The 23093-nt window shown below is 37.5% G+C and overlaps 2 protein-coding genes, 1 long non-coding RNA gene and 1 pseudogene across 5 annotated transcripts; 2 read left to right on the top strand and 2 right to left on the bottom strand.

The window, feature by feature from the left end:
- Positions 1 to 1690: 1690 nt before the first annotated feature.
- On the top strand, positions 1691 to 9358 carry LOC103325648 (uncharacterized). Its single transcript, XM_008227833.2, has 6 exons — positions 1691 to 2109; positions 2633 to 2769; positions 2893 to 4483; positions 7355 to 7782; positions 7916 to 7976; positions 8496 to 9358. The coding sequence occupies exons 3-6, from the start codon at positions 3011 to 3013 to the stop codon at positions 8976 to 8978; spliced, it is 2445 nt and encodes an 814-aa protein (XP_008226055.1). The 5' UTR covers positions 1691 to 2109; positions 2633 to 2769; positions 2893 to 3010; the 3' UTR covers positions 8979 to 9358.
- A 758-nt stretch (positions 9359 to 10116) lies between these two features.
- Positions 10117 to 12614, bottom strand: LOC148921495 (uncharacterized). Its single transcript, XR_016121987.1, has 2 exons — positions 11286 to 12614; positions 10117 to 11010 (listed from the first exon to the last, which is right to left on the bottom strand). It is a non-coding gene; the product is annotated as an uncharacterized LOC148921495 (long non-coding RNA).
- Positions 12615 to 16470: 3856 nt separating this feature from the next.
- LOC103334566 (uncharacterized) lies at positions 16471 to 19130 on the top strand (annotated as a pseudogene).
- A 1215-nt stretch (positions 19131 to 20345) lies between these two features.
- Positions 20346 to 23062, bottom strand: LOC148921494 (uncharacterized). Of its 3 annotated transcripts, none has more exons than XM_089041014.1 (7): positions 22172 to 23062; positions 21751 to 21983; positions 21570 to 21657; positions 21375 to 21461; positions 21047 to 21277; positions 20668 to 20891; positions 20346 to 20587 (listed from the first exon to the last, which is right to left on the bottom strand). In XM_089041014.1, the coding sequence occupies exons 1-7, from the start codon at positions 23060 to 23062 to the stop codon at positions 20431 to 20433; spliced, it is 1911 nt and encodes a 636-aa protein (XP_088897140.1). In that variant the 3' UTR covers positions 20346 to 20430. The 3 variants fall into 3 exon arrangements, with proteins under 3 accessions (XP_088897140.1, XP_088897216.1, XP_088897181.1); XM_089041090.1 differs by having other exon boundaries at positions 21597 to 21657; XM_089041055.1 differs by having other exon boundaries at positions 22175 to 23062.
- Positions 23063 to 23093: the final 31 nt, after the last annotated feature.

Below are 23093 nucleotides of genomic sequence, written 5' to 3'. Positions count from 1 at the left end.
TTAAATATAGAAACATACTCAAAATCAACCCCAAAGTCAACTTTTTGGGTGTGTTTATAAATGAGTTTTGAATGTGTGTAATGATGGATTTTGGGTGTGTTTATATGTTTAAATAGTGTTTGAGTTTTTTTATAATTTCAACCTCCATTTTAGGTGTTTTAGTGAAACTCCTAAGAATATATTCCTGTTGTGCGACGTGGACACTAAGAAATAATGCAACTTTCTTGAATTTCTAAAAACAAGCTGAACCGGGCCTGCCGTCTGATGTTATTCTCCTGTTGGCTACTCCCCCTACGACCACGTGGGTCACCCAGCTATAAGCTTACCCCTCAGAGTTTCCCAGTCTTTACTTCTGATTGGACTGTCACCAGTACCAACGGCACCAATACCAATACCTTCACCACCCCTCCTAAACTCATCTCTCAGCCGTCTGATCCAAATCCAACGCCTACCGCCACTTTCGCTCCCACCGAGGAACATCTGTATCACTTATATGCTGCCTTTTGTCTTACCCACATGGATTTTCTCCTCTCACAACTATCCTGCCTCGGGAGCCGTCAGATCGGAAATCAACGGTGGGGAGCGGTTGTGGTAACAATGAGGCGTAACTGCGAGTGAGAGTGAGAAGATGACAGGATTTTTCCGTACGAAAGGTGAGCGAGTTAAGTCTTTGTTATCGGTAATCAGTAACAAACCATTGTTGCCAAGCAAAAGATATCTGACGGTCGACAATCCAAGCTAGCCTGGCCACTAGATCAGATCAGGTCAGATCAGAAGGGGTACAATCCGCAGGTGACGTAATCTCCAGCTGCCCGTATGCACAGTATAGTGTGCTCTCTGTTCGATAATTTGTCTGCCAATCGGTCGCTTACACGTCAGGTTTGGTGGGGCCAGCAGGCCTACATGATTTAAAGGGCCCACTGAGTAAAAGAGGAATGCTCGAAATCCATACACGCTTTGACTATTTGGGGTTTTAATCGTCGACAGTGACGTTGGATAATTACAAATATCAATAGGTGTACAAATTCAGCCTAACACTCAAAGGAAAAAGTGTATAAAACACTTGGTTTCAAAACTTTTTTTCTTTTATGAGCAGATAAAGCAGTTGGTTTAAACTCAACTAGCACACACTGACTGTATGATATAGACCCCATTAGATGGTCTTGATTGTGTTAATAAATTTTTTTTTTAAGAAATCTCGACAGTCCAAGGGAAAATTTTATTTAATTAAGCAAACTAATACGGCAGGAACATAAAACCTAATTCTGATTCAATAATTCTTCTAAAAGAGTCTCCTGTGCAAACGTATGAGACAACTCTGATCAAGATAAACTATCATCTATATCATATAAAAAGCATATTGTTAATACTATATTATATCATATAAAAAGCATATTGTTAATACTATATTTTTTGTTCTGAACGAAAGCATATTGTTAATACTTAATATAATAGTTTACGTCTTGAAATTCTAACAATAGCAGCCTATTAATACACTAGAAAAGCTCTTCAAAACCAATTTATTATAGTTTAATAACTTTTATGTCACCACTAATTAAACCCATGATTTGACAGTACGATCGTAAAGGGTGAACAAATAGTAATTGCTCAAAGTAGAGGTGATACCAAAAAACACTATTTGAAGGCACTCACATACACCAATGTATTGAGTGTTTCCTAGGACCACCACACGTTGCCTTTCTTTTTTTTTTCTTTTTTTTTTATCTCCGCCAGAAAAGAGAGGGGTGAAATTTCGGTTCATGGGACCCTTTTCCTCTCACAAATTCAATATTCCTAAAAAAACCATTCACGGACACCCATTTTCTCACCCTCCGATCTTTTCGCCGTTAAATCCAACGGCTACGGCTGCTCAGAATCAGGACATTTAGCTCAAGTACCTGCCCTCTCTGCTAACAAGAGCGTGCTCTCAACGTCAACTAAGGCTTCAAACGCCAGCTCTTTTTTGGTTCCACAATAATTGCGCTCTCCAACTCCACCCCGAAAAAAAAAAAAAAAAAAAAACTTCACCGGAGTAAAAGTACCGGATCCAAGCTCTCAACTGGGTAGGTCTTTTAATTGAGATCTCAGAAGCAAAAACACAATTCACAGGTATTTAATAATTTAATGAACTTTTTTTTGGTGTTGTTCAATTTATATAGCTGCAGTGGTTGTTGCTGTTCTTTCATTTACTCTCTGTGTGATGAAGATCTACTTACAGCTCTGAATATAGACTGCTAATTATGCCATGAAATGAAGAATTATGATGTCATAAATTAGTGCTTGTAATTAAGGAAGCAGCTTGTTTTTGTCTTTTTCTGTTTTTTGGTGTGAATTGTGGAGCATACAACAATTATATGGATAAGGTTGTGAGTTGGGTTGGCACGAAAAGCTCCATTTCTTGGATCTACATGGATGCGAGCATGGCTTCTTAGGGTTAACGATGTAGAATTAGGGTTTCACGAGGAGGGAGACGTAGTATTATTATTATTATTTATTTATTTATTTACATATATTTGTATGGTGATTTTGGGTGAGTGTGTAAAATTTTTATTTTACGTACGTGTGGTTTTCTTTTCTCTGTCTTTGTTTCTACTATTTTTGAACGAGTGGTGGCTTAATGATATGTGTACAGGTTTGTGCATCGATAAGGTTTCTGTTGCCGACAAGTTCAAAGCTCAATAGCAAAAGCACTGTTGCTGGGAAAGTCCTCCACCAGCAGTAGTTCAAAGCTAATACCAAAAGCTAATGAGTTCCTGACAAGCACTCGAGGCAATAAATTCACTCTCTCCCTCTCTCATTTTTTCTTTTTGTTGTTGTGTTTTGTTTATTTATTTATTTTACTTCATCATCTAGAGAAGAAAACTCATGCATTATTTTCTTTGATTATTACAGTGCTTGGAATTTCGACATGCATGTTCTTTGTTGAGGAATCGAAAACATTGGAGGAATTTTTTTAGTGGGGTTTTTAATTCATCCAGGAAAAGTAGCGATCTTGGTGATTTTTTAGTGGATGGAGATGAGTGGCTTTAGGCCGGAATTACATGTAGCACAGCAAAGCAGGCGAGATAAGTTGAGAGTTCATCAAACTTCGAGCCCACCTCCCCATTTAGATTCTGAAAAATTACCACTCCACCCGGGACTGAACCCAGATATTGTTCAAGTTCGGAATGTGAGAAATGCCAATTTGCTCTATGATCCGACTGTGTTTTCCTCCGAGATGCTCAATTTTTCGATCAACACGAATGCGTTGTCGGGTCAAGGTTCTGGTGAGTCTGAGAATTTTGGTAACTGGAGGAGTCTGAATCCACCTCAAAGCTTAGATTGGGTGACAAATTACACAAGTGGTTCAGTGGGTAGTGGAAGTAATAATCAGAATCACATGTTTGGTAGTAGGGAAGCAAACAATAACATGTCTCCATCCACACCGCATTTATTAAAGCCTAGTAGTTTCCATGGGTATCAAGATGTGCAGTCTAGTTTGGCTAACCAGTCTGCTGAGATTTCTAGCCATCATGTTAGCCAAAAGCACTTGGGAACGATGCATTTTTCTTCTCCTCCACTAAATTACCTTAATACCCTCCAGGATGTTGTCACTTCAGCTTCTACGGGCGGCCAGGATCAGCTAGAAATGGCTTCACTTGTGCAGCAAAGAATCATGGAAAATGAACTTGTGCTTCTTCCAAGCTATGTGAACCAGTCGAACACATTACGCTTCGATAATGCTAGTAGTAATTCTTGGATGAATCGGCAGCCTGTCGAGAATCGCCATCACTGGAGTAGTGGTGGTGGCGGTGGAATGGGTTTTAGTACTGCTAAAAATGTTGATGAAGACATGAGGAATGGGATGAGTAATGATTCCAATCAGCAAGGGCTTTCTCTGTCACTGTCATCAAATCCACCATCTAATAACAAACTGCCTGCGGCTCAATTTGGGTCTCAAGATTTACATGCAAGCTCTCATGATGATCGTGCTTTTAAGGATGTTCAAAGTCCGAAAGCCGGGAAATCTTCTGCAGATTACTTATGTTCCATAACAAAGCCATCTATAATTAGCAAAGCTTGTGGAAAGTCTCTTCAAGACATTGTGGGGACCTCTACCAGCGCTTCTCGAAGCACCGGTCCTCTTGGTCCTTTCACTGGTTATGCAACTATTTTGAAGAGCTCCAAGTTCTTGAAACCAGCCCAACAATTATTGGATGAATTCTGTAGAAATAGTGATTCAAAGCTAACCAAAACACGTGAGGCATCTGAGAGGATGTCTGGAGATGTCAGTGCTTCTGCTTCAGTTTCGGTTTCTACTGATGCTGCTAATGCAGTTGAAACTGAAGCAGTAGCTAAGGGTAATAATTCTGGTGCTTCTTCTTCTACGTTTTACGGTTCAAATGAAATTACCAGTGATGGTGGAGCTGCAAGCATATCTTCTGGGTCATTTGGGCCTGAGTACCAACAAAAGAAAGCAAAGCTTCTTTATATGCAGGAGGAGGTTAGTGATTTTTTTTTAGCCATCTCTCCTTTATTTGCCAATATGGTATTCATTTAATTTTGTTTTATACATTGGTTCTTGATAAAAGTATGGTAAATAGGAGGTTATTAATCAGTTTTGAGTTTGCATTGGAAGACCCTCATGCATGCTCTATGCATCTCTAAATAGCTATATGGCAATTAGTGTCACATAAATAGCTATGCATTTCTAACTCTGAATTAGTGAATTAGTTTGAGGAAGATGCAATTGTTAAAATAATTTTCATGATTAAAGAGCAAAGAGTTTTATTTAAATATAGCATTGGGAATGGAGAAGAGTGTTTTATTTCAGAATTACTTTATTATTATTATTATTATTATTATTATATATATTACCATTGTAATATACAATTGTTCTGGACATTTCAATATAATGATAATATATATATATATATATATATATATATATTAAAGAAGTCATTCTTATAGACTTTGGTTCCTTGATAATTGGCTTTTTAGGGGCTTAGAGTACTCATTAATTAACAAGTTTAGGAATTGACCACTGGTTTAGTGCAACTCTAGCCTCGTCAACTGTGTTAGGGTTGATATTTAATCGCTATTGTGGGGCCGTGATTATGACTTGATTAGAGTTTTGTGCAAAAGTCAGATTGATTAGATGGTCATTAAAATCATGCTAAATATTAAACGCTGTTATCAATTCTCTTTTCAGGACTTTAAAATTAACACATACTAAATTCCTTTAATTTTAGCCGGAGAAATGTCTCTCGTCGCAAGCTCGAGTGGTAAGCATAATCTTATATCAGAGCACCCTTAACTTGGCCGTCATTTGGACAGCTTGGTAACGTGAGATGAGATTTTACAGCTGCACTAACGCAACCCTTTCATCTTATTCAAGTACGAGCTTTTACGAAATTCACTCGGTAGAATATGCTCAAGGGTGAAATGCTTAAAACACTGCAACACTTGAACATAATTTGAGACAGTATGTAAACATTCGGGTACCATGACTGGCTTGTAGAGGACCCTAGAAAGACCTCGAGGACCAGTGAAGTAAATTGGCTCTAATACCATAAAAAATTGACAGTTTTGATTTGACAGGAGAAATTTTTGAGTGTGAGTCACACTACCACGTGGTGGTACTAATCTTGTATTATAATACGGGTGGACGACATGCATGGTCGATATGTCATTAACTTAGGGTACCCAGTCTTGTGATCTTTCGCACTCACCAATCACCAATTAGCACGAAAATTCATGCACACAAGAAGTTAGCTCACAATCCAACCACCGACGTTTGTCAAGAAGGAAAAACAAACCAAATTTATCCACTGTTGATTTTAGTCAAATGAAATGATTGATGAGCATTGATGTTGTGTTCAGGAGTTAATATTTATGTAACATCCCCAATGCATGGTGAAGTAGAAACACAGACCCTAATATAAGACTTCTCACTTTCAGAATAAACATAATGTGTTTGGTAAGTAGAAAAAAAGGATGGCCTGTAGGATTTTTATGCAGCCATTTATCTTCCCAATTGAAGATTTCAATAGGCTAGATATTGTGGACTAATATAAAGCATTCTTCTATGACTATTTTGTGCTAATGTTTTTTCCCCCCCTTCATTTTGGTTTTAACATGGTATCAAATTTGAAGTTAACCCTGTTCCTCGCTCTCTAATGCTCCTCCACATTCGATAATGAGAACTTTGATGGTCCTAATAAGTTATATTTTGATTTCATCATTGAATTAGCTAGTCCTTTATAGATATATCTTAGCTGAGGAAATATGTCATGTGATGTGTAGTTACATGACATGCTTAAATCGGGTGTTGGCATGCAAAGTATGCTGCCCTCTTGAAGTTATTGGTCTCATAGGTTTGTTGCACATAAATTCCTAAGAATTATGCTCACAGTTAAGCACTTGATGAATGATTTCTACTGTCTTTTTGATGTGCTACTTTCCTTTTTTTTTTTTCCTTCCAATTTTCTAAGTTTGTTTTTAGTACAAGCGATTGGGGAGGGAGTTTTCGAACCTCTATCCACATGGGTGGAGGTGGAAGTCCTTAACCAACTGAGCTATATCTTACTGTCCTGATTTTCTATATTTGTATACCAGAAGTCTGTGAAGATAAACTAAATTCCCCTTTCGCTGTGTTTCTATATATGAATACATTACATGTTGATGATGACTTGACATGCAGCACTTTGGTCACATACACAAAAAGAAGTATATGTTTGTAAGGAAGATGGCCCACATTTTCATTAGACATCCGCTTAATGTAGACGTTCTTCTGCTTAATTTCCAAGCCTTAATTATTAATGGGTTAAATTCAAAGCTGTTTGGTGTACATGTAGGACCGTGGCAATTAGCTAGATTTCCAACTTAACAGTACACACCACTTATTTTTCCTGTCACTTTATAAAGGCTTTGTCTTCTTGGAATGGCTAACGACCACATTATTGGGTTGAAAAGAAGCATCCTTTCTGATTGCCGACATCATTTTTCAAGTTGGTTATCCATCACTATTAATTTTTCGTATTTTTGCCAAGAGTTTGGTGCCGTACCCAGAAAATTGTAATTGCAGTTCAACACTTTCTTTTGTGTCAGACTTTGGTGAAGCAATTGTCCTTCAATCAATAAAAGTAGTTGTAACATTATAATTTTTTTTTTATCACATTTTTGGCCATGTTTCGTTGAACCCTTGTACGTTGATACGTCGAGCAACTTGATTAATAAATGTGATATAGAGTTAATTGGATATTCCGGTAGTTAGTATTATTAAAATTTCAGTGGATAAGCTATGTTGTTAAGATGAAGTGTTCATGAGTTGATTTGAGTACCATTTTGGTAATTCTTGTTGTGCCATTGAAAGGTTTGCAGAAGGTACAAGCAATATCATCAACAAATGCAAATGGTGGTCTCTTCCTTCGAGTCGGTTGCCGGTCTAAGTTCTGCCACACCTTACATATCCATGGCTCTCAATACAGTGTCAAGACACTTCAGGTGTCTCACGAATGCCATCAAAGACCAGCTCAAGCACATACGGAAAGCTTTGGGAGAGGAATATTTGTCATCAGCTATAACTACTGGTACTACTGGGTGCAGTAGTAGTAAAGGGGATAAAAACTTAGCCAAGCTAAAGTTCATGGGCCTCGGCTTCCAAAAGCATAATAAATCTGGTGGTGGGGCCCATCTGGGTTTCTCTGAACCCCAACAACACGTCTGGAGGCCCCAGAGAGGCCTACCTGAACGTTCAGTGGCCATTCTTAGAGCTTGGCTCTTTGAGCATTTTCTTCATCCGTACGTACCCCATCTCTCTCACTCTCTCTCTCTCTCTCTCTCTCTCTCTCCCCTCTCCCTCTCCCCTAATAAATTATCTCTCTCTCTCTCTCTCTCTTCTAATCAATTATTTTTTCTATTGTGGTGTAATTAGGTATCCCACGGACACAGATAAGCACATGTTAGCCACTCAAACGGGTCTATCTCGAAACCAGGTAGGGTCACCTGCTTTATATCTAATTATCATGTCTAAAGTTCTTAATCAAGTTGATTACTTCTTTGTTAGAATTGATCAAATTGAATTTGTAATTATAGCATTTGTTAATTAAATAACTGTATAGGTAATATTCATAGAATCACAGAAATGGGGCCTTTAGTTTGCATTGACGCCAGACTTTTCAGCTGCGCGTCTTCTGCTATTGTACATTTGCGTTGAGCCCATTTTTGCATTTATTAAGACTTGTGTTAATTGTCCATTAGAAAGATGGTACATGGTCAGTCCAGATGATAAAAATTGTTTTATTCATGCTTTTCTAGTGTTGATTGTATCTAGCTTTTGGTACTTAGGTTGCAGGAGTTCCCTTTATGAAAATTCAATACTTTTCACGATCCAATTACGGCTCATGCTACGAATATTATTAACTAGACTTATGTTCTAACTTCTTGATTGTATTCAGATCATATGCATAATGGTTATTATTCTGATAATGACATAATTACTAACTATAATGCAGGTGTCCAACTGGTTCATAAACGCTAGAGTGCGTGTTTGGAAGCCCATGGTTGAAGAAATACACATGCTTGAGACTAGAGGAGGCTCTGTCGAAGCGAACCAAGATCCCACCAAGAAGGATGGAAATTCTTTAACTGAAGGTACCAGCAGCAGGCCAGACAACGAGCACCAACTTGGCATAAATAATATGATGCATGATAGACAATTGGAATGCTCAGGAGATGAAGAACAGCAATATCAGGAGATCAAGAGGTCCAGAATGGAGTGTCAAGTTCCATCAAGCATGGACGGTGGATTGATGGGGTTTGTCCCGTACCAGCGAAGCGGGCTTGAGGTTGGGGGACTCGGCGCCGTGTCCCTTACATTGGGTCTAAGACATGGGGTGGAAAGTGCCCAACAACAGCAGCAGCAACAATTGCAGCAACAGGAGGATCAGCTTCGGCGGCAACTTGGAAGTCAAATGATTCGTGATTTTGTGGGTTAATTTAGAAAGTAGCAGAAAATAAGAGGATGAAGATATAGCTCCGCTCGCTAATTATCTGGGCTCCCATTTTGGTAGGTCATGTAAAAAACTAAAATATATTTATATATATAGTGGTGGATTAGCAGTCAGGTGGGTAAAATTGGTGAGGATTAAAGCTGTGTGTGACATAGAGGCAGGGAGTGTATCTCGAATGGAATTTGGAGGAGGTTAGGTTTTCGTAACGTACCATTCTGTTGATCAAGTGATTTGTGGTAGAATGCTCACTGTTGAAAATTTGGCGACAGGTTGTGAAGATATTGTCACATGGAAAGTTGTATGTCTAACAAAAACGCATAGAAACAAATGAAAACAAAAAAGGAGGTTAAATTTGTTGTACTGCAGGCCCGGTTATCAGCGCCCAAAGTGTTTGTTGACTTCATTTCGCACAATGTAGCATCAAGAAATGGGTAGGCTTTGATGCCCATAAAAGGCTTTATGAGCTTGGGTTGCACGGATTGGTTTGGTTGGGCCAAATTAATTGAGTCAACTTGCAGAACGAAAATTCACTATAGTACAATCAATTCTGTTTCTATAACTCATGCATAGAGTTTCCTTTTTGCTAGCGAAAGGAAAAACTAACCCTAGTCCCCTGGTTTGGGGAGGGTATTCGATTTGGCAAATTAAATTGTTGTTGTCGGTTTGGCACCGGAGAACGTTATGTTAGTTCGGTTATTGTGGTTTGTTTTTGGCTTCACTTGGATGCGATGAGGTAAAGTTTGGTTATGGGGAGGGATATTGGATGTAACATCGACCGAATGTGGTGAGGTTGGAAATAATGAGATAGGGTATGGATTTTTTGATCAAGTGCGTGAAAGTGCAACAGATGAAGTAAATTTGAAATATATATCGATTTGGTTCGGGTTCCATGGTCATTTAATTGAGTGAGTCGTCAGTTGAACCAATCCGATTTGGTTTTATTGAAGAAATTTTTGACTTTATTTTTGGTCAAAATTTTGCACGTTTTGACTTTATTCAATTCAAATTGCCAATCGGTCGTCTAATAACTTCTCATGCTATTACATTTGTTTTTTTGTTTCCAATGATTCTATACAACGATTTTAACTATAAAACCAACCATAATGCTTTATTAATGAATATATATACACTCAAAAATTATTATTTTTCTTCATAAAACTTGAAGATTCAATAGTTATTACATAGTTAACCAATCTTTATTCCTACCACATCTATAGCATTAACCTAGAATTAAAAATAATGGAGCTACATGTGATTGCTCACAAATTCTACCAATTCAATCTTAACTTCATCAATTTGTTCTTGGGTTCTTGCACATTTTCCAAGCTTTTGTATTCCCCCATGTAGCGGTATCAGCAACAGGTCCCTTCGTAGCTATATCTGTTGTGAGTTTTAGATATCTGCAAAACAGAGGTTAATCTAAACACAAATTATACTCGCAAGTGCACTAGGTCAATCGTAATTTAACAAGGCAAGCACAAGGTCATTCCCATAAGGAATGATTTCTTAACTTCGAAGTAATTAAACCTAATTTAACTTAACAAACACTTAGACAAATTAAAATGGAATTTAAACATATAACTTACACACATAAACACAAACGGAATTTTTAAATAATTGATTTGAAGGCAAATAAGAAAATAACTAATTAAGCCAAGCTATAAACACAACCACGTCATAAAACTACAATATGTCCACTTGCAAGCAATAACACTAAATTTCACACAAAGTTTGCAAATGAAACACCACCTTGCAAGCAAAAAGGGCAGAGAGGGCATACCTCAACCAACAAACATCTTTCAAAGGGATTTACAAAAATGTACAAGCCCAAACACAAACACAAAGAAATTAGAAAACCAAAATTCATGAGACCTAAACAATTGCTTGTTGGAATATTGATTTAAACTATGCACTCAAATGAACAAGCACAAAGTAAATATTGAAAGGAAACTAAGAACCAAAAAACAACAAAGGAGGGAGAGGTACAAAACACGAAGATGCACACTGAAATCCACACCTGCAAAAAACAAAAACAAAATCCACATAATAATCAAACCCATTGATACAGATAAAAGGGTGGAGAAAGCTAAGCCAGTAGAACATAACCCTAGAAATAGATTCTTGCCCAAATAAACCCTAGAAAAAAAGGAAGAGGATGAAATTTCTGTTTTAGATCCTCTAATTTGTGTGTCTAACTTGGGAATTTAAGAAATAGTGGAAGAAGTTAGGGCTTTTGATATTTGGGAATCAATGAAAATGAGAGAAAGAGAGGGAGAGGGTGAGGAGGCTAACCTTGAAGATGTTGAACACCACCTACTGAGAAGATGAGATGAGAGAGAATGTTGAAGAGAGTTGAGGGAGACTCAGAGAGTTGAGGAGGGTTTCGAAAGGAGATAGAGTGATGTTTTCTGAGCTGTGGGTGAAATATGAAATTTTAGGTAGAGGGCGAATAAGCTTTAAGTGGTCTTTTGGTTTAGTGCGTTTTCAAAAGATGAAGCTTGTTTAATTGACAACGTCGTGTTTTTAAAATCAACCCAACGCAACTCGCTTTTAGTGGTGTATTAGATCATATACCACGACTGTTTTGTAAAAACGTCGTCCATATATAACGTCTTGTATTTGGTATCGTGGTTTAAGGGTATTGTAGCAGTGCCTATCAGTCCTTCAGTTATTGGAGTTAATATTATCATCTCCTAGTAAAACCACTTGTTCTCCATTCGGATTATGAAGTTCTATAGTTCATCTCCATAGCCAACACATAAACTCAGCAATACTTGTTCTTCTTTGGTTGAACTTCTTCAAGCCAACAACTTTAATAACTTCATGCAGGTATGCTAATGAAACTGAAGGATCTTATTATGGCCTTATCTTTTATTATAGGTCTTTTAATTTGCGTTAAGAAACATATAAAAAAGGAAGAGCTTGCAATAAAGATGCATATATATGCATGCGTATCATTGGAAAGTATATTTGTCCGATCTAAAACCAAGATTCAGCATTACGAATATTATTTTATACCTTAATCACATAACCATATAAACAAAAATACACACTGTTTTATTCAGAGTTACACCATATGCCCCAAACCCAAGCATAAACTATACTATATATGGATCGGGTACACTATTGCTTATATATGCAAACATATATCTATATATATAAACACACACAAACAGCTCTTACGTACCCATACCGTATCAACTCATTACTTATAAGTTAAGTAATATTTTTTAGCCACCGCCATTATCGTTATCACTGCCACCCTTGCTGTTGAAGTCCTGCCAAGGGAGGTGATGGTGGTTGTTGACACTGCTTCCAGGATACCCATCATACCCTCCTTGCCCGACCTCCGCCTCCTCACCTAGCTCCCGGCCATGCAATTGTCCGTCATGTTCATTTGACGTCTTCGCTGCGGCAAAGGAAGAGCTCGCCACCATCAAAATTAGGGCAAGAGCCAAGAGTTTCATTGTTGACCAGCTTTTGTATTTCCTCTGTTACCCAAAAAATGATACTGGATGGATGAGGCTAAAGAAGTTTAATCAGATCATTTATATAGAGGCATGCTAGCTAGGGTTTTTCTGATTGACAGTTTTAATATATATAATGGATAAATTTGGTGGGTTGAGGTCTCCACCTATTGATGCAATACTAAGTGGGATGCCCACAAAATCTGATGGAGATTATATTAAATATATCTTATAGCAATATTTGTTGTCTCATTCATCACAAGCGAAATAATTGTTTTGTCTCTTTGGTGCTATAAATAGGAAAACTCCACCTACTCAGCGGCGGAAGGGTAAGCATAGCAACAACAACAAAAGTCAATCAAGCACAATTGAGCCTGTTGCGTTGTATTCTTCTGTAACGTCAGAGCCAATATAGTAGTGATTTGGCTTCGAGATTTCTCCACCATGTGCATATGGCTTTAATTCATTTTAGGGCAAATGTCTGTGCGTTTAATGATTTCGAGTTGCTTATTTTATTATTTGAGGTGAGACCACTCAAAACCCAATTGGGTTTCAGTCTCTCTCTCTCTCCTTTAAAAAAAGGAAATTACATTGGAGGAAAGAAATCCAACTGGGGTTCGATCCTGGGTTCATGGGAGGAAGGGGGAATCCACCACCAGTGTGGTGATAACCCATTGGATTTCAATCTCTTTGCCACTAATTAAACATGGTAAGAATATTGAGCTTCACACACGTTGCTATGCTTTATAATTCTCACCTATGGATATTGACTTTAAATATACAATTTGCTTAATTAAGATGTGATTAGGAGATATATGAGTACTGAAATCCTTGTAACATAATAATAATCTGATATGAATATTAAAGAATAAGACACTACAGTTCCAATTGATTTTTTTGCCTTGAAACCCAGATTTGAGACCAAAATAAAAAAGAAAAGAAAAGACGGAAACGTTCGAGAGAACTTGGTCATCTTTTGAAATTGGGCTAATCTTTGGTTGCTGCATGTCTTTCATAATCTGGATTCTAGACAACATATTTTTGTATGCTTAACGAAATTATGGAAAGATGTTTTACAAATTCATGAACTTTGTTGAAAAATTTGACCAGGTTAAAGCAGTGAAGGCCTGAATTCTAGCCTTAGCCAGGCCCAGGTGCACGTCTGGGTACCGTAGCGCCTTGGTGGAAGAGATATGGGTGTCTCAAGCAGCTCATCCCAGAGGGGAAGGGGCATTGGAGCTGGGGGTTAATTTATAGCTTGTGTGTAGACTCCATGTCAGCATAAAATTGAGGCCTACATTTGCCACATCAAAATTTAATAGTTTTATTAATCGTTTGACTAACGGTGGGGAGAAATTATAGAAAGTACTCTACCACTTCAGCTTGTGATACTCCTATTAGAACATAAAAGACGAGAGAATCCACCTCCCAACCCAACCCAATACCCCTGCACCGCTAACGCACTGCCTCCCGTTTCTGCCCATCCCTATCTTCTCCCTCCTCTCTCTCTCTCTCTCTTCTCTCTAAAACTGCAAGATCTCTTGAACCCGTGAATGAACCTGCAAGATCTCATCAGCATTGCAAAGGGTCCAATTTCATTCAATTACTACTAACATACACCTCCCACCCCAACTTTCTTCACATTTGATGGCAATTTGAAAATTAGAAGTTAACAAATTAGTGAGAAAAAGGAGAAAAAAGAAGAAGCTAGTCTTGGGGTAGCCACCGAAAGAATGAGAAGAGGATTGAACAGTAATTAAGCAATTGAAGTGCGTGAGAGAGAGAGAGAGAGAGAGGGAGTGGGCAGCAGCCACGAAGCCAACACGAGGTCGACGACGGGTCGGGGTGGGTGGTGTGGCTCTTTTCTTTTTTCCTTTTTTGATTTTTTAGTTTTATTCAAAAGATAATAATTAGCTTCCAAGTCTAGCGGAAAAAAATTTAAATTAATATTCCTGACTGACACATGACTATTTTCAATGGGAGTATCATGCTGAGGTGGTAATACAATATTACTCTATAATTTCTCAACGGTGGGAGAAATTTGTAGGGTTTATAAGAGTAATTTGTGAATGCGTTTATATATAGCCAATCACGCGCCTTATTAACGCTTACGGCAAGCGAATGCACACGAAAAAGGAAAAGACTTTTTACGGCTTGACCTTTCGTGATAAGCAACTGAATGCCTTGAATTGTCATTTACGGTGCCCAATGCACACAGTAAATACTCAAATTTCTTGTAATGGATGCATATTTGTAAAAGCCCTAGCTATACAATTCTTTGAATAGAAATCGTCATATTCTTCTTCACATATTCAGAAATGGTCTTTCTCTCTTTAGTAAGAATCTCACATTAGTAAATGAAGGGGAAGTCAAGAATTGAAATCATTCCAACATCCATACTCTATTAAATAAAGGAGAAGTAAAAATGAGAATCATTCCAATACCAATTCTTTGATAAAGTGGAAAGCAAAAGCAGCAGCCTGCAAGTTTCTCCAAACCAATGGAGAGGAGAAGAAGAAAAAAGAGAGAGGGAGAGATGGAGAAGAAGAAGAAGAAGAAGAGGAGGAGGAGAAAAAGAGAGAGAGAGAGAGAGACGAAGAAGAAGGAAAAAAAGAGAGAGACGGGGAGAAAGAGTGAAGACAGACATAAGAAGAAAAAGAAAAAAGAATACAAAAAGAGAGAAGACAAGATGCACGTGTGTGTTGTGGGTTTTTTAAAAAATTCAGTTAGGCATATGTGTCGGCATGCCCAACAACAAAAGCCAGCTTTTTATTATTTTTTTACTTCTTTAAACTATGTATTATATATATTTTTATAATAATATTAAAGGAAAATTAGGTATTAGACATAATTAAGTTTACTAATTAGGAAGTGAGATATTAGGTATTTTAGTTTGGGTTTTAATACTTAATAAAAAATAGCTATTTTAGATTAGGCCCAAGGCTGACCCAGATTCGTTGGGCCAGATTAAAAATGTCAAATAAAAAGACAATTCTACCCTTTTCTCTTAAAAAGCTTGGCCCATCTGTAAATCTACAAATTAAATGACACTTTTGCCTCTCAACGTTTAAACGACGCGCGAGTTCTTCTCTTTCGTTCGTTTTCTTCTTCGCTTCAGAGCTGGGTTCGCCATTGGAGCTCAATTTTCTTGTAGGTTTTGCTTTTATTTTCTTCGTTTTTCGTCTTCTTTTTATGCTACGTTTTCGTTCGATTTTCATCTGAATGACCACGCTTTGGGTGATTTCTGTTCTCTTTAGTTCGGGTATTTCGAGCTCAGTTTTGTGGCTCTATTTTGCGGCGCGATCTTGTGGCGTTCAATGCTAAACCCTATATTCTTCGTTTCGTGATCGATTTGATTTTAAGTCTGCTGTTTGGTTGTGGAGATTTTTGGCGTCCTTAAGTTTTGAGGTATGAGTACTTTAGAACCTGTTTTCGATTATGTCGACTTGTATGTTTATGGAATTTAGTTTTAGTACTTTTATCGTGGTTTCCTTTTGGTTTCTATTCGAATTGTTTTGATTTTCTGTCATAAACTACATCATCTGCAGTTTCTTGTTCGAGACCATTCGATAATTCAATTTCAGAATAATTTTTGCAAGTATATTGGAATGTTACAACTGCTGACCTACTTAAATGTGATTTGATATTAGTTTTAGTACTTTGATTATGCCTTTACCTTTTGAGCAGCAGTGCAGATTTTGACTGCAGTGCAACTTCTTGTTCGAGACCAGAAACTGCAGTCAGATTCTTGTTCGATAATTCAATTCAGAATAATTTTTGCAAGTATATTGGAATGTTACAACTGCTGACCTACTTAAATGTGATTTGATATTAGTTTTAGTACTTTGATTATGCCTTTACCTTTTGAGCAGCAGTGCAGATTTTGATCGAAACTGCAGTGCAGTTTCTTGTTCGAGACCGAAGCTGCGGTGCGATTTCTTATTGAGACCAGAAACTGCAGCGCAGTTTCTTGTTCGATAATTCAATTTCAGAATAATTTTTGCAAGTATATTGGAATGTTACAACTGCTGACCTACTTAAATGTGTTTTGATATTAGTTTTAGTACTTTGGCAGAAACTGCATTGCAGTTTCTTGTTTCATAATTCGATTTCAGACTAATATTTGGAAGTCTATTGGAATTTTACAACTGCTCATGTACATTATTTACTGATTTAAATTGTTTTCTGTTTTTGTTTGTTGTTTTGTTTGCATTTTCAAGGCTAATGGAGGTGTGTGTCATTGCCAAGTGCACATATAAGTCGGAAACCATTATGTTTTCAGTTTCATCAGAGTCATCCATGGTTGATATTTTGAAGACTTTGTGTCTAAGGTTTAAGGGTTTGCAGTTGGGTTGTTTTACGTTACGGTATTCGCTGCCCAGTTATCCGAGTTGTTTTCTAGAAACGGATAGCGATTTGGACATGATGAGGTCATTTTTGTTTGTATCAAATGAGAAGAGTGTTGATATTTTAGTGAAGGATTTATGCGGGAGCAGTGAATATAGTGGTGATTTTTGTGCAAATAAGGAGTTGATAGCATGTGAAAAGGGCGAGTCGTCGTGTTCTAGTACTGTCGAAGACAGAAATGAATTTTTGGGCAGGTCGAAGAGAGCAAGTGCTAAGCCTTTGTTGTCGAATGAGTGGGAGACGTACATACATCATGTAGGGCAGAAGTTTGACGGTGGTGCAGAGGAGTTCCGTTTGAAATTGTGCAAGTACGCTCTTGAAGTAGGATTTAATTTTTTATATGCCGGCAATGACAAGAAGCGGGTGGTTGCTATTTGTTCGAATAAGAAATTGGAGGGTTGTAGCTGGCGTGTTTATGCTTCTCGTTGTGAAGCTACTGGCTGTTTTGTAATTCGGACATTAAATAATGTGCATACATGTGTGGGTCGGATACGGGAATCAAAGAGTAAGATGATGAAGTCTCGTGTGGTGTCTTCCCTCATTGTGGACAGAATTCGTGCAAAACCAGAGCTGAAGCCAGTTGAGATTATACACGAGTTCAAAGATTATTATGGTATAGACATTTCATACTACCATGCATGGTTTGGCAAAGAGTTAGCTAAATTGAACGTTCACGGTGATGAGTCGAAGTCCTTCAACGAGTTAGTGTGGTATGCGGACGCCGTAAAGGAAACTAACCCTGGTTCTCTCTGCACTCTTGAATGTGAAGCTGGAATTAATCGCTTTAGACGGTTTTTTGTGTCGTTTGGCGGTTGCATTGCTGGATTTCAATATTGCATACCCTTGTTGTTCATTGATGCTACGTTTTTGAAGAGCAAGTACAAGGGGCAGCTTCTCTGTGCTTCCGGAAAGAATGGAAATCAAGGTATGGTTACTGTAATGTATTGCAGATTCCATTTGTTGCAATTTTTTAGCAGAAACTGCATTGCAGTTTCTTGTTTCATAATTCGATTTTCTTAGTAATTTTTGTATGTCTGTGGGAATGTTGCAACTGCTCATGAACTTAAATGTGTTTTAAACTTAGTTTTAGTACTTGGATCATGGATTTGCCTTTTGGTTTCCTTTCAAATTTGAGCAGATTTGTTTTCAAAAACTGCACTGCAATTTCCCTTTTTTGCTTATACTTGTGCTCTTGGTTTTGTTTTGCAGGGTTTTATCCTCTAGCTTTTGGAGTTGTTGATTCTGAGACAGAGGAGAATTGGACTTGGTTTCTTCAACATTTGGCTTCTATTTTGCTACCGATGGGGAGAGTGGTGACCTTTTTTTCGGATCGCAATCAAGGTTTGTTAAATGCAACGGGGTTTGTGTTTCCTGGATGGCCTCATTCTTACTGTTACTATCACCTCAAACAGAATTTGATATCGAAGTACCCGAAGTCAGGTTATGGGAAATTGCTCCAGGATCGTGTTATCAATTTATTTAGTAGGTGCGCATATACTGTTACAGAGGAAGAGTTTACGGTAGCAATGGAGGAGTTGGTGATTGTTGGGAGTTCGAAAGTGAAGACATTTATATCTGATTTGTCTAGAGATCACTATGCGAACGCATATTTCAAAGGAATGCGGTATGGGGAGATGGCAAATAGTTTAGCGGAGTCATTTAATAATTGGGTTGGTGTGTTTCGAGATTTGCCGGTGCTACCTTTGATAGAAGGGATTCGACAGAAATTGATGGTATTGAATTCTCAACGACGAATTGAAGCGGAGAAGTGGACAACAATTTTGTGTCCGGAGATGGAAACTAGACTGTGGGAAAATGCGGAGGCCGGTAGGACTTGGGTAGTTCGTCGTTCTAGTTTCACTGTTTTTGAAGTATTTGCTGATTATTCTGTGATGGTTGATCTTGAGCAAAGGACTTGTTCTTGCCGTCTTTGGCAAATTGACGGGTTTCCTTGCACGCATGCGGTAGCTGCAATTCTAGCAAAGAAAGATTCAATTTATGATTACGTGGAGTGTTACTATAGGACTGACTTCTTTCGAAAAGCCTATGAGAGTCCTATTTTTCCTATTCCAGATATTGGGAAAGGCTTGGGCAGCAACAGTTTTGCAGCTGGATTTGTGCTTCCGCCAATTACAAAGAGGCCAGCCGGAAGACTACCAACAAAGAGGATCAAAGGCTTTTGGTGAATTTAAAAGGCCATTGAAATGCAAGTCGATGTAGTGTTACTGGGCATAATAGGAAGACTTGCAAGGCTGTGATATGAACATTCCTTCTCAGTTGACGATTGCTTACGTTAGATATGGTTTAGTGAATGTATAGTCAGTTTCTGCATTGCACTTTTTACAGAACCTGTATTGCAGTTTTAGTTGCTTTTAATTGGCTACACAGCTTCTAATTGGATATTATGATTGTTTTTTGAAGTTAATGAAAATTATACAATTGTTTCATGAGTGGATATTCGTTTTTGACTGCCATTGAATGCTTGTTTTCAGATTTGAGCAGATTTTGTTGCGAAACTGCAGATTCTGTTTATTTGTTGCAGATTTTGAACAGAACTTGTCCCATAATTCAATTTCAGAATACTTTTTGCTAGTCTATGTTGTGATTTGATATTAGTTTTAGTACTTTGATTATGCCTTTACCTTTTGAGCAGCGTGCAGATTTTGACCTAGAAAGCTGTAGCAGTTTCTTGTTCGATAATTCAATTTGAATAATTTTTGCAAGTATATTGGAATGTTACAACTGCTGACCTACTTAAAATGTGTTTTGATATTAGTTTTAGTACTTTGATTATGCCTTTACCTTTCGAGCAGCAGTGCAGATTTTGACCAGCAGTTTCTTGTTCGATAATTCAATTTCAGAATAATTTTTGCAAGTATATTGGAATGTTACAACTGCTGACCTACTTAAATGTGTTTTGATATTAGTTTTAGTACTTTGATTATGCCTTTACCTTTCGAGCAAGCAGATTTTGACTAAACTGCAGTTTCTTGTTCGATAATTCAATTTCGAATAATTTTGCAAGTATATTGGAATGTTACAACTGCTGACCTACTTAAATGTGTTTTGATATTAGTTTTAGTACTTTGATTATGCCTTTACCTTTCGAGCAGCAGTGCATATTTTGACCAGAAACTGCAGCGCAGTTTCTTGTTCGATAATTCAATTTCAGAATAATTTTTGCAAGTATATTGGAATGTTACAACTGCTGACCTACTTAAATGTGTTTTGATATTAGTTTTAGTACTTTGATTATGCCTTTACCTTTCGAGCAGCAACGCAGATTTTGACCGAAATCGCAGCGCAGTTTCTTGTTCGATAATTCAATTTGAATAATTTTCGAATAACTGTTCGAGACGAAACTGATTTTAATTTGTTGCGATTTGACCAGAAAATTCAGTGCAGTTTGTTGTTTCCCTTTCGTTTTGTTGCATCCTGTTCCAAGATTATATTACAGTTTATATGTATAGGAAATATGTTCTTATATACCATAACTAGAAATATTTACAAACATCCACAAGAATTAAGATACATATTGTCTTGAGTTAACGAAAGGCAAATCACTAGAGACGATTAATTACACAGTGTTTGTGGTGTAGGAGTTTTGTGACATATTGTGCTCGATATTCATTCATGAAATTCTTGTCCACACTTTTTGGAATGGGCTGTCCTTGTGCTATTTTATCCATGTAGAACATGACGAACATGCCGCAATCCAACCTGCAAATGAATACGAGATTAGCTTTTGGTTTTGAATGATTTCAAATTGTAATGAATGGTTGAGTAGACACAATTCTTACGAAGATGAATTTTGTTGAGCACATTCTGTGTCATCCTCAAATGGAAACTGATATGGATTTTGCAGAATCCAATTTAGAGTGAGTTCTTCATTTGGGGACAAATCAACCTGTGCAGGTGTAGGGGGCCCTTCTTTTTGCTTCACAAGTTTTGGTATTGTTTTAGTTTCTAAGAACTCTTGTGCTTGTGGTCTGATATATTCTAGCCACCCTTCCACAATATTAACCTGTTTAAAGAAGAAGAAAAAAAGAGAAAAAGAAATGGTAATCAGTGCATTGCATATTATAGTTTTGGTCGAAATTAAGCGATATATACTGTAAACGCATTGCAGTTTCTGTTTGTGTTTGTGCTGAGAAATTAAGACAGTTTCATTCCACTTACAAAATTTTGAGCAATGTCAATACACTTTTCTTCTTTTCTAGATCCCAACGATCTAAGTGGATTGTAGTGTCTCCACTTTCGTTCCATTTTGTGAAATGTGAGAAGTGTAAAGTGGAACTCAGAACTTGAAATGATCGGGAAGAAGAGAACATTGCATTTCCCGAGTTTTTCAAGTAAGTGTTCATACAGGGCCCTATGCCAATTTGGTTCTAGAAAGGTTTGCATGTAAGCCTGCCATCATTGAATGGCAATTTGTTAGTATATATTTTTCGAAAACTGCAGTGCCGTGTCTGTTTAAACAACTTTGAATTTTCAAAATAATTCTTACCCAAGTCCATGTAGACATGTACTGTGGACTATCTGTCTGCATGGGCCTTATTTTCTCCTCCTCTATTTGGATATAGGCCTCAATAACCTGTTTCACATTGATTGGAGAAAAATGGAATTATTAACGGGTAATATAGGTAGCACAAATAAAAAATGCAGTGCAGTGTGTGTTATAGAATTAGTATTTTATACTTACGTTTTGTGACAGTTCCAGGTCCCATACAATATCTTTGATATCATGGTTTGTCACTTTCTCATTATCGAGTCCTGCCCAAAAGTTATCACTGCGGATTCGAATACATGAAATTCACAAGATTAGTTTTAGTTTATTGTAATTAAAAGATGAAAGAGTTGTTCTTTTGGAATAGAGATATTACCTAGGTTGAGTACTTAAGTAGTATTCTTGAATTCTGTCCCTGTCCTCCTTTGGAATTTTCTGCCAAACCCTCTTTTGACCCCATCCTAGTTTTTTCTTTGTTGGCTTTTTTTTTCCTTCATCTTCATCATTTGATTCTTGCATACCTACAGGTATTGAATCATGAAGGCTCGTTCCTTTTGGGGGATCAGGAATTGGATTTGTGGCATCGGGCTGAGATGCCTCTTGTGTTAACTGCAGATTGAAAGGAAACTAATTAGAAACTACATTTGATAAAACAGAAACTGCAATGCAGTTTCCGTTTCTGTAAAGCAGAAACTGCAATGCGCCGTTTCAGTAAGCGGATAACACATGCATTGCGTTTCTATTTGCTGCAATGCAGAAAAGAAAAAGCAGCAGCTTGAACTGCAGTAATTGCATACCACCTTCTGATTTTGAGGATCCTCTTGTGTTGATTGCTCCTCGGAAGAGATAATCTTGAATTGTGGTAGTTCTTCATCATCCTTTTTTGCCTTCTTTTTTGGTTTCTTATTTTTTTCGTACACATAGCAAGATGCTTGAAACCTCTTTCTTTCTCTATTCTTCAGCCTTAGTACTCTTGAAGGAACATCAGGTTTTGGAGCATCTTGCTTCTTCTCTTCTTCTTTCTCTTCTTGTTGCTTCTCTTCTTCTTTCTTGTCTTCTTCTTGCTCTTCAACTGGTTGTGTTGGTTGTGTTGTAGGCAGATCCATCTCCATTTCAAAGACTGTTGGGTCTGAGAACAAGCTTTCAATTTCTACCTTGTACTTTTCTTCAATCTCCTTTTTCTTGGCAATCTTCTCCTTGTCAATACGAGTTTCCTTACCTTCCAATTCTGCAATCCTCCTTTTTAGATTTTGTATTTCCTGAAGCTGAACTGTAGATTCCACTGTCATGGTGGCAGTCAAATATTCTTCATTATCTAATTTCTCTACGTATGTTGCCAACTTCGCTTCCAACTCCTTTGATCTCTTTTCTCCTTGGATAAATATATCCCACAATTCCTTCATTTTCTTCTCACTGTCTTCATTTATTTCATCCTTCCACAGTTGTAATCTTTCTGGGCAAATGAAGGTAGGATCTTGACGTTGGCGATAGTTGATTTGGTCTGTCATGGACTTCACCAAGAGGTCTTGAATTGCAAGAGGTTCATTTCCAGCTTCATTCTCAAACATTTTCTTCTTTCCATCCTCTTTTAATTCTGGAGTTTGATCAGCATTATCAGGTTTTCCTTGGTCTTCTGCTTCCTCTGCTTCTCTTTGTTGTCCTTCATCTTCTTTTTCTTTTTTCTGCATATTGAACGGAAACTAATTAGAAACTGCACTG

Source organism: Prunus mume, linkage group LG1 (genome assembly GCF_029339155.1).
Source record: "Prunus mume cultivar Tortuosa linkage group LG1, ASM2933915v1, whole genome shotgun sequence".
NCBI lineage: Eukaryota > Viridiplantae > Streptophyta > Magnoliopsida > Rosales > Rosaceae > Prunus > Prunus mume.
Note: the sequence above shows the minus strand (reverse complement) of the source record. Positions and strands in the feature narration are given on the sequence as shown.